The sequence below is a fragment of the Centroberyx gerrardi genome, chromosome 17, assembly GCF_048128805.1.
Source record: "Centroberyx gerrardi isolate f3 chromosome 17, fCenGer3.hap1.cur.20231027, whole genome shotgun sequence".
Lineage (NCBI taxonomy): Eukaryota > Metazoa > Chordata > Actinopteri > Beryciformes > Berycidae > Centroberyx > Centroberyx gerrardi.
This window is the reverse complement of record NC_136013.1, coordinates 24,096,232-24,111,892: the sequence shown is the minus strand read 5'-3', so window position 1 is coordinate 24,111,892 and position 15,661 is coordinate 24,096,232. Positions and strand designations below refer to the sequence as shown.

Sequence of the window (15,661 nt, the reverse complement as noted above, 5' to 3'; positions counted from 1 at the left end):
ATAGGCGTAGCCTTCTAACTTCAGCCCTGCTGTCTCCCTGGGTCTCGCTGAAGACTTACATGGGAGCAGAGCAGTGGGCGTGTAGGCCTTATATAGGAGGGAGCGCCCACCGGCCCTCATCCTGATTGGATGAGAGCGTAGATGAAAAAAGTTCAGCAGGCGCGCTAGCGCGCCATGGGTAAACCAATAGCGAAGCTGTTAGAAGGCTACACCTATGCTCATAGAACTTGAGTTACAATACTTAACTATCGTTTTGCTACGGTTTCCGGGTTGAACGTCAAGTTTCCTCGAAACGGTGTGCAACGGGCTTTGAGGTACGTTGTCTCTCGTTTGGTGGGTGTGTCAGAGGTGTTACCCAATCAGCAGCGACGTGTATATAAACCCCGCCTTATTAAAAAGGCAGTGCGCACAATGGATCCAACAAAAGTCCTTTACAAATGCGTCTGCTGCAGCTTGGTGTCTACAACAATTGAACTAATTAGAAGAAATGTTTGTCATAAGTATTTTATAGTTTTAAACCGATTTCATCAGGCTCCGAAAATTCTTCGAAAAGAACGCAAAGAATGGCCTTCTCAGCTGCCATAGTTGCTTAGACGCTTGCGTAACACAACAGGGTGTTCAACGCACCACCGTTTCCGTTTAAATAAACGTTTTGCTACGTTTTGTCGGGCTGAACGCGTCCTTTGTTTTTGGTTTTTTTTACATTTTGGGCATTTAGCTCCTGTTATGCAGAGTGACTTATACTAAATGCAACATTAGAATAGGCTTCAATAGATCACCCACAGTTACAAGCACCAATAAACAAAGCATGTCAAAGGTCAGGGCCTTAGAGTTTGCCTGATATCAGACAGAATTGTCAACTCGTTACACTCCATTTCCATCTTCAGTCTGACATTGTCTCCACTCTAACCGATTTCCGTGGGGGAGGGGGATTCAATTTTCCCTAACCAATCACTAGAGACCAACGTATCCGCCTGAATCTAACATCATTTTAAGTCAACACTGATGCGAAAAAAACATCTCCCCTTTGAATAAATGGCTTCAAAGCAGAGTGCTATTCGGATTTCAAAGTAATTGGTACTTTTAATCGATTTAGAACAGCCTCGATAGTGTCTACCTTGTCTACAGCGGTCGCCATTGTTGTTATTACTCCTCCTTGGTTCCGTCGCACAGCTTGACAACGCTTGACAACAGCTTGACAACGGCGTTAGTCCCGCCCGTGGCGCTGATTGGCTAATCGTTAGTCCCCCCCGGCGCTCATTGGACCGATAATTTTTCAACCGAGAGAAACCGCTGTTTCATGTCACAATGACTGCGTTTACATGGACTTGAGTATCCCGGTTATGAGGCTTATCCCGGTTTTGATCATATTCGGGATATGGCGTTTACATGGAACACAGAGAAATCTGGTTATTCATATCCCCGTATACATGATAGATACAAGTATCCCGGTTACTGATTACGGCATGCTATTTGCGCAGGCGCCTGTGATGTTTACAACACAAACCGGCAATTTTGAAATCATTAATCTGACATTCCTCTGTAACTGTTAACCTTAAATTAATTTAACTGTGGCTATTGAAAATGAGACCACTTTGGATTATAGCGGGCTATAAGCGGCTATAAGCTATATTTAGGATTTTCCACCGTGACCTGACTTGCTCCACTGTATGTGTTGGGAAACCGGTGTCCTGTAGTCTGTATACTACAGACTTGAATAGGTCAGCATTTCGATGCTTTCTCCCATCTAAACTGCCAAGTATATTTAATTCTTTGATCACCGAAAGACAAAACTCTGTTTCCTCATCGCTCCAGAAGTGAGACGCTCTCGTTGCCGCCATTGTTTGTGTTTTTCTGTTACGTCACTTGGCTGAAGCCGCGCCTGCGCAGGTAGTCAGCAGCGGCATGGGGCAGCGGTCAGAAACCGGGATAAGATATATATATGCAACAGTATCCTGGTTTCTTTCGGAGTACTCCAGCTGGCATAATCGGGTTTTTCAAAACCGGGATATGATGTTTACATGTGCAAACACAAAAACGGGATACTTCAAAAACCCGATCATAACCGGGATACTCAAGTCCATGTAAACGCAGTCAATGCCAGACCAGAAGCAGTCAACTCGGTGGAGTGGGCGGATTCAAAGGTCTGGACCCAGGCAACCTTAGAGTATTGCTGTGACCATAATATCATCATGTAAGATTATGTAAGAGTGAGTACTAGGACAAGAAATAAGCCAAGTCCAGATCCTGTACAGGCCCACGCGTGTGTTGAATTCCACCAGCTGCGGCCACAATGATCCTTCGCAAAACGACAGAACGACAACCCAACAACAGAATTATCGACGGATAGATTTCTGTCCATTGGGCTGTTGTGGAATGTCAACATGGTGGGAGAGGCAGAAATACAGCAGCCTAGCTTCGTCTAGTTTCTTCTGTCTCGACATTTTCACAACACAACCTGTCAGCTCCGCGCCTCAGATTAAACTGTAAGTGCTTGTCATGTGATTGTGCATTTGTTTGATGTGGCCTGGCTTCCCGGTTGAGTGGAATTTTCCGTTTTTAAGCACTGTGATTGGCCCAAAGGTCCAAACACCGCCCAGCCGGAAAATATTGGTCATAAAACTAACCGAGACAGTAGTTTAAGCTCCTAAAACAGGTACAACCACCTGTACTGCTCTGTATTTATTTTTTCAGAACCGGGAGGCGCGTCGTCAAATCACTCCTGGAATGACGTTCCGGTGCGTTCCAGCCCAATGACCCCCTGCCTAGATTTGTTTCCTCTGTCAAGAGACTCGAGGCTAGTCAAAAAACATTCCCGCCCGGCCTAAAGCCCCGGAAGCCCGATGCTGATGACGGGAGTAATGCTCGGCTAGCGCGACACGTTTATCGGTTAAAATACCTATTCCACCAACGTCACATACCACAGGTAATAACGCAAACCGTCGTTAAGTTGTGCAGGACAGAAAAAGATGTAGATGTCTGTAAATTGACGGCGAAGAGTGGCTCTAGACTGAATGTGGCATTTAGCCGATAGGCGAGAGGCCATCTCTTAGTCAAAGACGCCCTCTAGAGGCCATGTTATGAAGCGACATCTAAGCGTTACCTGACCTGATGCCCTTGGCTGCGCCATGGGGAAAAAACAGGGTCTCTGCAAGTCCTGAAAAAATCTTGAAATGTCTTGATTGAATTTGATTACCTATATTCAATGCCACAAAAGTCCTTGAATACTGTTAATTATAGCCTGTAAGTCTTCAATTCAGTTTTAGAGCTCATAAAAATCTCGGCCTAGTCATGGAGACAGGTAGGAGAAATGCATGTGACATCCAATTGCACATACATTTTGACTTATTTTACATACATTAGTCTTGAAAAGTTTGACTGGTAAATGCATGCATTTACAAGCCTACTCCAAATAGAAATAAAGTTCTGTAATAGGCTAAATATAATTTCAAATAATCCAAACTCATTTTTGCCATTCAATTGGTGGTGTCTCTCGTGGCGGCTTTTTTTTTTTTAAGTTTTTTTTTTTTTTTCTAGTTAATTTTGATAGGGTTGTAGGCCCTTGTCAAAGTCCACAGTAAGAGCTTTACCAGGGCTCCAGGGAATGTGGTGGGTGCTGCCGCTGCTGCTCCTGCTGCTGCAGCAGTACCGTTAAGTAGTAGTGGCAAGCAACAACACTACTGCTGCTGCTAGTTCCAGTAGTTCTCATTTAAGATATTTTGAATTACATTATGACTAGTCAAAATGCTAATTTAAGATAGCTCTGATTACATTATGACTAGTCAAAACTAAAGTGAAGATATCTCAAATGGGAGATATCAGACAGTCAACCGGCATAATCTCTCTCTCTCTGAGAGAGAGAGAGATCCGTATATCTATATCTATATATCGATATAGATATATATATGTATATATATATACATATATATATCTATATATATCTATATCTATATCTATAGATATAGATATAGATATAGATATACGGAGCCCCTCTGGTGACACCTCATGTTAATAAAATAATGCGTGGCCACAATTTAGTAATGCATGGGAACGAGATAATTATGTCGTGGCCACAACTTATGAAGGCGTGGGAACAAGATCCTTATGTTTGGTACTGAGGAGTAGCCGCTGCACTCCACATACAGCGCTGTGTGCCCTTTCAGCACCATGGAGAGCGAGACAAGGGGCAAGAGCGGGGCACTGTTTAATTCAATAACAATACTAGTAACCTTTATTTCTGATAGAAAATACTGTATATTCAAAGACCATTTTACTAATCGAAAGTCCTGTCTGGAATAGCTTCACCTTCCTATTCTTGCTGCAATAGCTCTAACAAGTTCATCTTCCTCCTTATCCTATTTTCTCCAAGCAGGATTTGTATTCTGGTGCGAGTAAACAGGTTTACATAATGTCACCAAATTGTACAGTAATGTGGAAATAAGAATAACGCACGTATCGGATCATAAATTAGACCTACTCATGTGTGATCAATCAATAAGCTATTATGGCTCACAAGATATAGCCTAGCGTGGCTGTAATGGCTGTGCGTAATGATACAATGGCTGCTGTGGCGCTGTTAGTAAGCAGAGAACAAGTCTGATTTTTCTGGCACATGATGATGCTTGTTGTTTATGTCCAAACCAGGTTAAACGGGTGTGCATGCAATAAACATGGACATAAACACCAATCAGCATAACTGTACGAGAGGCTATATGAAGTATGAGATGAGTCTGCGTGTAAAAGCGCATTCCAGGAATTCCATGCACAAAATTTAACAATCCTGCCATGTTTATGCGTTATAGTTCGTTACTGTTAATCATTTAATTGCAGTTCTTTTTGCCGGTTTGCTACTCAAGCGCTTTGGGCGATGTGCCTGTAATATTTAATATAATAAAGTAATGATTACGCCTCCGTTTCCCCTGTATATATCGTGTTTTAGAAATAAATACACAGACAGTGATTTGGTTGTGTTGTTTTTATTCCAAAGATGAAGTATGGTGTTTTCAGGCTACATTAGTTATTAGATTTGCTGTGGATGCAGACTTCAGCTGTGATCTGATGGTCTGTTGGCGTCTGGACTCACAGCTACAGTCCAGACAATAGCTGTGAGTGATCTCATCTCTCCATGGTCACCTTCTGAAGCGGTGTCTTTTCTATATGCCTTTTGTTTCAATTATGAATATCCATCATGGACTGATGAGCAGCCAATGCACCAATTGGCTGAATTACCATAAAAGAATCGCTTGATCTGTGTGGGTGGGTTTAAAATTAAAGAAATTATGTATTAATTACTATGGCTTTAGATAAAAACAAACAGTGCACATTATAGCGTACAGTCCTGAAGAACAGTCATATTAACACTATAGTTGGTGACCAACCAACACATGTTACTGCCCCCTAATCAAAGCAGTCTAGAACCAGGCCAGCTCCATGGTGCTGAAAGGGCGCACAGCGCTATATGTGGACTTGTAGCGCAGCGGCTACTCCTCAGTACCGAACATAAGGATCTCGTTCCAACGCGTTACTAAGTCATGGCCACGACATAGTTATGTCGTTCCCATGCCTTAATAAGTCGTGTCCATGCATTAGGATCTCGTTCCCACACATTATTTTATTAACATGAAATGTCACCATAGGGGCTCCGTAGTATATCTATATATATATATATATATATATATATATATATATATATATATATATATATATATATATATATACAGTATCTATATATAGATATTGCAAATAAATATAGGTAAAATCTCAAAATAATCATAAAAAGACTATGCATTTAACACAGCATTTAACTGTAGCAAGAATATAGCCTATATAGTCGCAAAAGGGACAATGTATATAGAGAGCAAAAAAGACCTCTTGGCTCCAATTGGATAAAAAATAATGTAATGGAGACCATAAAGGAATTAACATTACAAACACAAAAAATATGTCATAGGACACAGCAGTATTTTATCAATAAAGTAAGGGACTGAGAGTGAGGGAAGACACCTTGGGTAAGACCGATCAGGCGATAAACTCAATACACAGTCAGAGAAAGGATTTGAAATCAAAATCAATATTCAAGCTATTGGGGGTAAGGGTGTTGAATGTATGGATCCAATATGCTTGGTGTTATCCACTGTCTAATGTCATGTTCTAGCCAGGTACGCAGCAAAGAAAAAGAATAGAATTAAAAAAAAAGCTTTGAAAGGAAAACTTTAAAAACACAAGAACTGTTCCTGTGTCATTGTAATGAGCATGGTCAGCATTCACAGACATGAGAGACTTGCATCTTGACTTAGACTTGCACCAAAAGACTTAAAAACAGCTCTTTTATCTAGTACACTCGGACCTGCCCCCAGCGGTTAGTTTCCATCCCAAATGGAAATGCTAGATGTGGCGCTTGAGTGCAGTGTAACAGCAACTTTATTGACAACTTTATTGACAAAATAGGCTATTGCTTTGTCCTATGACATATATTTTGTGTTTGTAGTGTTCATTCCTTTATGGTCTCCCTTACATTATTTTTTATCCAATTAGAGCCATGAGGTCTTTTTTGCTCTCTATGTGTGTTGTCCCTTTTGCGACTATATAGGCTGTATTCTTGCTACAGTTAAATGCATAGTCTTTTTATGATTATTTTGAGATTTCAGCTATACTTATTTGCAAGAGAGAGAGAGAGAGAGAGAAAGAGAGAGAGGTTTGTCTGTGTGTGTATTTGTATCTGTGTGCGCAACAGAAAATCACTCTAACATTCCTTATAGTGTGTCTATGGTACCCACTAATGAGTTCATAGTGAAACACCTATATCACTATAATATTCCTATAATCCTCCCATAGGGACATGTAGTAGGTCTATGATACTCAAAAGGGGTTTTATAGTGACCTCATTGTAAGTAACCTCACGTGACTCCATTCCGTGTTTTTGCCTTGACCTCGTAACCCGTCAGAAGCAGGAAGTGGTTGCGGAAGTGTCGACAGAAGAGCAGCAGATTCCGCTAGCTGTCAGGCAGAGAGGTTTATCGGAGGTTCACAGTCAAGATGTTGAAGGCAGTTATTTGAACCTGTTGTCTTGACCTATTTGTGCCATAGTGTGAAAATACCCTGAAGAAGACTCTTGTCGAACTGTCGGCTATATATATCATTTAAGTTGCGAAATTGGTCTTATATTTCACTTGATGAAACTTGCAGACAAATAAGAGCTAGGTAGAGAGAGAGACTTTACATTGTCATTTTCTCTCTATGTGCAGGATGATGACGTTGTGAAAGTTGACCCAGGACCACAGAGGAGGGGAAGGAGGAGGCCTGGCCGCTTTCAGAACCCAGCCAGAGCCACTGCTGGCTAGATGGAGCGGCTCCACTGGGTCCGGCATCGCTGTCGGCAGCTGCTAGCAGCAGACTCGGGTCGAGGCTGGTACTCCGCCCCCGACGGCCTGCCCACCAAAAGCTCCCTGGAGACTCACAGCTCCCCGTTCAGGTTTAGCGGAAAGCGAAGGACGGTCTTCGCCCGCCACGGACCCCGCCAGCAGGAGTACGAAGCCACCTCCAAGGGCTATCAAGGCAATGCCATCCGCACCACCAAGTACAGCTTGTTGAGTTTCATCCCCATGAACCTCTTCCAGCAGTTCCACAGGTTTGGTTTTTATACTGTCCTTGAAGCAGCATTAAAGAGTAACTAGACGCCAAACCTAAATCTGTGTAAAGCCTAACATCTAATGGTAAACAGCATACTACTGAAATTGCTATCTGCTGTTGGCTGATCTTTGGTGCCAGGTGATGTCACCACCTGTTGTACTCTATAGAAGGTGACATCACCTGGCACCAATCACTGAGTGAGTGGTATGATCAACAACCCTATCAAGATATATTATGGTAATTTTGTTGTAAATAAATAAAAGTAAAGTAAGTAAGTAAATAAAAACCTTATTGACCCTTTTACAGGGTTGAACCCTTATGGTGCCTCCTACACAAGGTGATAGTAAGTTGTTTTTAAAATACTGGTGCATGTTCCTGCAGTGGCCATTTTGTATTTCATGGAATCTTATTGTTGATTAGGTATGCAAGCCTATAATCCTGACAAAGGCTATTACAACCCAAACATGTTGTTTTTTAACAGTAAAGCTTTATCGATTATTCTCCAAGAGTAGCCAAGTTATTTCATTCTGTTGATTCATTTTGATTCATAAACCTTGGTGGAGTTGTGAGGTTGTGACAGATTTTTTGCCCTTAATCTTAGGCATGTTTTAATGACCAGATAAAAGACAGGAGCTCAGCTGTGAGTGTCACTACAACGGAGAAAGCAAGAGGTCAAAGTGTACAAGGAGCGTTCATTCTGGTTACTATGTACACACATAGTTTGACAATAACTTGCAAGCTTTCTATTTAGCATTAGCTAGCTAACCCGGAGTAACAAAGGGGATAACATTGAAAACAAAAATGGACAAGAGAAAGTTAGCCCTTTCTGAAACGGAGGATGTAGCTAAAGTTAACATTACTCACTGGGAAACTGTAAGAAGCTGTTTACTTACCTCCAGGCACTGCTATTTTTGTCTCTGTCTGACACTTACTTAATGCGCGGTGCGGCTAAAGTTGAGACATGTACAACTTGGAGCGCAGGGCAGTGCCCCCAAAACACACCGCACCCAAAACACAAGCTAGTTTGGAGCGTCCTATCTGATGACGGCCTAAAGGTGATACACTTCTACTGGTTAACGTATTGCTCTGGTCCTTCCTGTGCAGGGCTGCCAACCTGTACTTCCTGTTCTTGGTGTTGCTGAACTGGGTTCCGGTTGTGGAGGCCTTCCAGAAGGAGATTACTATGATTCCTCTGCTGGTAGTTCTCACTGTTATTGCCTTCAAAGATGGCCTGGAGGACTACAGACGCTACCGATTCGACAAGAGGGTCAACAACAACATAGTGCGAGTGTACAGTGGGTGAGTAGGCCTGTATGAGCTTAAGTGATTGAGGCTGTATTTTAAAGGATAAGTTCGGCTATTTTGGACATATATATAATTTGTCTTTTACATACCTGTAGTATTTGGACCCGCAGAGGATATTGATTCCCAAGTCAGCTGTCGGTTGAAACGGCGAGCTCCCATTGCTAACCTCTTACTGCTACGGAAAAGTTGCAAAGCACATAAATTAAAATTAGCTCTGAATTCATGACACAATTCCGCTATTACGCACTTTCACGATCCACTGAGTGGAAATGGTGTGGTGCTGCTGCGTTCTGGGTTGCGGATATACTGTATATATACGTTGGTTGGTCGCCATATCGTTTTCACAGACTGGCTTTTTTTTATTATAGATATTTTGACAAACCCCATTTGGACTCATTGTTAGCAGCAAGAGGCAATGGGAGCTTGCTGTTTATATATAGGTCCAAATTTGCCGAACTTATCCTTTAAGGCTGACCGCTGGTCCTTGAAAAGTCTGAAAAACATGTAGTTTCACATCTTTCCTTAGCTATGTTCAGTCAGAAATAGGCTGGATTTGCCAAATTGGTTTCTTTATTTAGGTTTTTAAATCCAATTCAAAACCAATTCCAGGTAGCATTAACAGCCTCTTAAAAGGTTTTAAATTTGGTTTTCTGAAACCTGCAGAACCCTGATTTTTAAAACAAATAAAATGCTTGTGGTGTGAGAAAAGCCCAAGATTTCGCAATAGAAATTGCCATTGTTATCATCCATGATAAGTATAGATGTTGGACTTTGGCCATTAACAAAAATATATGATGATGATGAAATCTAAGAAATGGTAATGTTGTCCTTATCTGTATGACCAATGCCAGGAACATGGTTGTCCACAGTTTACTGTTTGCTGCTATTGTTGGGTGTGTTTATGCCTGTAATTTGGTCACTGGAAAGTACGTCATATAATTAAGCCTGTCACAAACAAGAAAAAAGGTTTCTGTAACAGATGGGATAATCAAACCGTGCTGTTTGACTTCAACCCAGAAGGCATTGATCAGTGTCATCAAGCACTTCAATCCAAAGGTTACCCTTGCCTGATTTTATTACCTCTGTTTTGCTTCCTTGTCTCTGTGGAGCTCCTTGCAACTGTTTTGAAAAGTGCTATATATAAACTTATTATTATTACCATTCTTTTTTTGAATAGTTGGCTAGTAAACATCAAGGATGGTACACAGTCTATGCCGTTTCCCAGTGACCTGTTCTTTTGTCCTATATTTGATTTCACAATCAGTCTTTTAAGGAAGTTGTAAAACTTGAACCTTGAGTTTGTTTATAACGTAAAGGAGTGTTGCCCTTTGGAGGAGTGGCAATGAATTCAGTCACCAAGGCAGTTAGCTCTTTACGTCTTCTTCCTGATCCTACCTTGTCACCTCCATGTCTTCAGTCATCAACAACAGAAAAAAGAGAATCTATGCGCAAATGGTGAGTTTGTGGATGGGACCAGCATGAAATGCAGAAGACATATACCGTTTGGATTACAAGTGGAGCACAACAGTGTAATCATTTCCAGTCCGTAAGCCTTCTAGACCATAAGTTTGACATTAACCTACAAGCTGGGCTGAAATCCACTGGACCAGTGGACTCATGTACAGCCTGGAGCGTCTACCCCGACTTAATTCAACCAAGGAGCGCCTGGGGAAGAAGAGGAGGACGGTTGTGTCCTCCTCCACAGATGATGAGGAACTGATCAAACTCCTCAAGTCGTACAAAAGCAACAAGATCCGGACCACCAAGTATTCCCTGCTCTCCTTCCTCCCCAAGAATCTGTTTGAGCAGCTACATCGCTTCGCCAATGTCTACTTTATCTTCCTGGCTGCCCTTAACTTTGTTCCCACCGTGGAAGCCTTCCAGCCAGAGATTGCTTTGGCTCCCATTCTGCTGGTGCTGACAGTGACTGCTATCAAGGACCTCTGGGAAGACTACCGGAGGTTTAAGTCGGACCGTTTCATCAACAGGCTCCTCTGCCAAGGTTACAGCAGGTAGGCTAAATGTGCCTGCTGCTAGGTGCGAATTTGCTGTGGCAACAATCAACTCTTGCAAATTTCAAAATGGTTGGATTTTCCTTCGCATAAGAATAACACAGTTAAAATATAGGTGTAATTCTTCATTTGAAGAAAAAAAGTTGTCCATTGATATGCTCCCTTGTTCGAACTCATGTCTCAACATGTTTTCCAATAGTCTTAGGTTGTGAATATTATCTTGTTGAGGTTCCAGATTTACATAGCTCTATATTTGATCTATTTTATTTAGATCACAAGACATATGCCTACAGTTTGTTCTTATAAAAAGTTGTATTCCGGTCTAGTTACATATAAGCATATTATTTTTGGATCCTTCCACTGGTTTGCAGGCCTGTCACAATAGTGGATGATGCTTGTTCAGATATTGGCCCTTTAAAATGTATTGAGACTTCAGAGCTAGATGTCAGTGCTAGAGGTAAAACAGGAGGAAGCAGCTGAAGGCAGAGTAATGAGAAGCACATCATTCTTAATGTGGCAGAGGTGGCTATCAGTTAACAATTTTCTCTGACTCGACTGCTCCTACACATTCCCTTCATTTTGAATTCTCTCATTCAGTATTTTTGCAGAGTGCTTATGCACGAATAAACCTCACTTACCAGCTTATCTGCCAGTCTATCGCTGTGTTCTACATTATTGCTGATTAACAATATAGGCCATCATTTAATCTTAGTTTGAAGTAGACAGTCTTCTTCGTGTGGACCAGTGTTTTGGCGGTGTAGCTTTAAATCATTTCTAGACAACATGACCAGGCTAGGCCTGGCTAGTGTGTCAACCACCATACTGTTGTATAGGCTACACTCCAGTATATTGCTGTAGATCCTTTGCATATTATAGACCTACTGAGCCCAAAGAACTGGATGCCGGCTTCTCCCTGCCAAGCCCAGCATTGCCACCAAAGAGAAACATGTGTCAACTTGTTTGTTCTTTTTTGCACCAAAGTACATCAGCACCTCAATTCTTTAGCTGGGTTGGAGTATAAGGAATGGTGTGTTTAGGAAAATACAAGTCTTGGGCCTGTCTTGACAAAAGTCCTCTCCGTTATCTTCATTATCTGACACTGTAATTGTACAGTTACAGTAATTGCTCTACACGACTTTACTTCAGTCATTGCTTGGAAAAGGCGTTGGGCGATGAGTGTAATGATTAACCACTGATTGTATTCACACTGTGTGCTGTACAGCATGTCAACCGGCTAGCACACCTGTTGATCAATTGATGAGGGTTTTCCTTTTTCCTTGAACTTTCAACAAAAGCAGTTTCTCAGTTGGCCAATTTCTGGAACTTTGACCCTATGCGTCAACTGGGTTTTAGAAGGTCAATACCGATATTTTTGGATTTAAACTGTTGATAGCCAATACTTTGTGCCAGTATTCATTATCTTCAATAATACTTTTTTAATTTTAATTGCTCAGGGCCAAAACAAAAACAGTAAGTTTTATACAAGTATTCAGTGTTTCTCCCAGAATAACATTCAAACATACTTGTGTGGAATCTGTTCGAAATGTTGTGTTATAATCAATCCAAGTTAAGGTCTTCCCATACACAAGTATAATATTGATCAGTGCTACAACAAAATATCTAATCAATATCAGCCCAGTACATTGGCAAACCGATGTATTGTTCTAACCATAATTCATACACACTACTTCATGCGAACACTCACAGACATAGTGTATACACAAACGTAGAGGGGCAAAACAACAATAGCCATGTGGAGAACATGCCATGTTTGTATGGCCTCTATGTGTGGATTTGTCTGTGTGTGTGTTTTTAGTTATCGCCTCCAGTAGTCTTCTTCTGCTTCTCCTGACCTAAGTGAAGGAGGTTATGGAACCTATGGAACCAAGACCACCTCTGTTGAAAAGTATTGCTGCGAGCTCTTAGTTGCTTTCTCACTGTTTTCCGAGTTGCTCTTCTGCATGTCTCTCTAATTGTTTAGCTCCACCTGTTCTTAGAGGTCTTACAGACTAGAAGATATCATTGGGGATGTTTACATACACATAAAACGTGATTATAATGCAATAAAGTCAGTAATGCAAGTAAAGCAGAGCCCATTTAAACACCATACTCTGATTATATTAATGCAATTATGTTCTTAATTAAACTAGTAAACATAAACACAGTGACGTACAAGTACTGTGCAAAAGTCTTAGGCACCCTAGATTTTTTACATAAATTTTGTCTTAGATGTTTATTTGTTTTCTGCATTAGTGTGTCACTAGACTGCTCTTTATTGTACATTTTTTGATATTTAGAAAGTTTTAATTTCATTATTTTGAAAGCATCTTTGCTTTATGGATTTTTTTTTACATGTGCCTAAGACTTTTGCACAATACTGCATGTGGAGTGCTCCAATTTTAATCGCATTGAACTGTGGTCAATTTGTGCATGTACCCAGCTCATCGTGTTATATGGAGGTAGAAGGGATGTGTAGTCTGTACTAAATACTGTGCTGTACTGTAAATGTAGCCATTGTTTTAGGCAAAAGAGACTGGCTCACACACATGCTGTGTGTGAGTTTTCCGGAAATCAAGGGACCCTTGTATGAGGAACATGAGATTTACCAATACACAGGATGTGATGCAATCCAGGATGAGCGTTCATACAGAAGCCCAATTCAGATGTCAAAAGCATCACTATAGAGGACTATAGAGGACATCAGGCTATGCTGTCATAAATCTACAGGACCATCAGACAGGCAGCAGTCACCTACTCTAAATGTTACAAGGTTGAGTGTGTGTGAGTGTGGGTATGTCACTGCGGTTATCAAGTGTTCTCCCATCACAGATGGTTAGTTGAATTAGGCCCACGACACCTCCAGGAGGCTCACCAGTGAGAAACCGCTCTTGACACCTGCTCTTAACACCAAATACAGCTAAAGTTGTTTCCACTACCCTGGACCTACACTTAGGCTTATCCCTAGGTCCCAACATTACTCAATTTCTAAACTTTTAAAGCTTGCTTAGCCTCAACAGCAACAGGCAAACATGGCTGAACCTGCTAGCTTGAAACAGCTCGCTTTAGGCGTTAAGACCCCAAACTGTATCAACAATCCACGGCTAAAGGAGAGCACCAAGCAAACCCCAGGCTCTCCAGAGTGATTGCCCTGGAAAGCCCCTGCAGCCGACTTCAACTGGAAGATTCCGGGCTCTCCATCCTCTCCGCTGGCTCTCAAGGATGAGGGACTGATATGTCCTGAGCTTCCACTCATGTGCCGCCTCTATCCTCTTAGAATTTGCCTTAAGTGTTTTTTAATCTTCTGGACCTTCTGTTTTTATATTGTGCTACAGCAAGCAGAAAGCCTACATTGACCAACGCTGGCAGGATGTCCGAGTGGGAGACTTTGTTCGCCTGTCCTGCAACGAGATCATCCCTGCCGACATGCTGCTGCTGTATTCCTCCGACCCCCACGGTGTCTGTTACATTGAGACTGCTAACCTGGATGGAGAGACCAACCTGAAACAGAGACAGGTGGTTGCAGACCTCCCACTACAGGTAAGATTTACAGCAAAGAATACAAAGTTTATATGGCAGGATGGCGATAAATGACTGTCACTGGAAACCGTTTCAGACAGCCAACACAAACTATTATCATCTAAACAAGGCTAGAAGTTTATTGCAGTTATTTTTTTCCGCTAGCACTGTAATAGCACAAATATATAACGCAAAAAAAAATTGTTTGGGTTATTGTGTAAAGCTGTCTGCAGGTTTTATTGATTTATTTATTGTGTGTGTGTGTTCCAGGGAGTAGAGTTTACTCCTGAGAGCTTCCACAGTTGCATTGAGTGTGAGAATCCCAACAACGACCTCAGCAGGTTCAGAGGTTACATGTGAGTTCCTTCTTTACAACACATCTTGGACTACATAACTCCATCTACACTGTAGTTCAAAGTAATATTAGACTGATATATGGGGCTGGTACTGTCCTTTTATTCAGTAGGAATTAGATCATTTTGTGTCCTGTCCTGTGTAATGAGGGTCTTGTACCACTAGGGGGCTGCGTGTCCTGTCCAGTTTATTTCTGTGTCCTGTCCTGTGTAATGAGGGTCTTATACCACTAGGTGGCTACTGTCTCCTGTCCAGGGGGGCAAGGATAGGCACGTGACCTACGTACCATAGACTGTGAAAAAAAGATGGACGTAGTGAGTGTAATGCCACCCGTTTCTGAAGGGCCGTTTTGAAGCCAAAAGATTGGGTTTACGATCGCCGCCATGTTGACATTTTTTGGAGCCATCACAGCCAGAGCGAGCCTGAGGGTCGTCCACAGAGCCACAGCGCCGCCTGCTATTGGCCCAGCCCGATCACTGGACAGGCGACCTGTCAATCACAACAAAAACAACCTGTTTTATATCCGTTATATCCCGTTAATGACGCAATTATTTTGAAAATCGCCATTAGGACACACATTAGAAGAAGTGAAATTAGCTACTGAGACCATAACCTCTTGTCGAAAAAATGTATTGACTTCATATTTTGAGTGAGAAGTTGGGTTGTGGTCCCATTGACTTGCATGGAGTTGGGCCAGGTTTGGAGTCTTTTTGGAGCCAGCATCTAGCGGACGTTAGAGGAATTGCTGCCTGCCGCTACTTCCAATTGGCTTCAAAATTTACCCTAAATTTCTAAATCCACAATGGATTATCATTAAATTGAAAAGAGCACGAATACTAGAGCTT

At 41.8% G+C, this 15,661-nt stretch overlaps 1 protein-coding gene across 1 annotated transcript in view; it reads left to right on the top strand.

Moving 5' to 3' along the window:
- The window catches only part of atp10d (ATPase phospholipid transporting 10D), a 52,198-nt gene that overhangs the window by 10,680 nt on the left and 25,857 nt on the right, over positions 1–15,661 (top strand). The window contains exons 2-5 of the mRNA XM_078289665.1: positions 7,245–7,627; positions 8,734–8,928; positions 14,279–14,483; positions 14,733–14,818. Coding sequence (XP_078145791.1) covers positions 7,341–7,627; positions 8,734–8,928; positions 14,279–14,483; positions 14,733–14,818 — 773 coding nt within the window. The 5' untranslated portion in view covers positions 7,245–7,340. The remainder of the gene's footprint in view (positions 1–7,244; positions 7,628–8,733; positions 8,929–14,278; positions 14,484–14,732; positions 14,819–15,661) is intronic.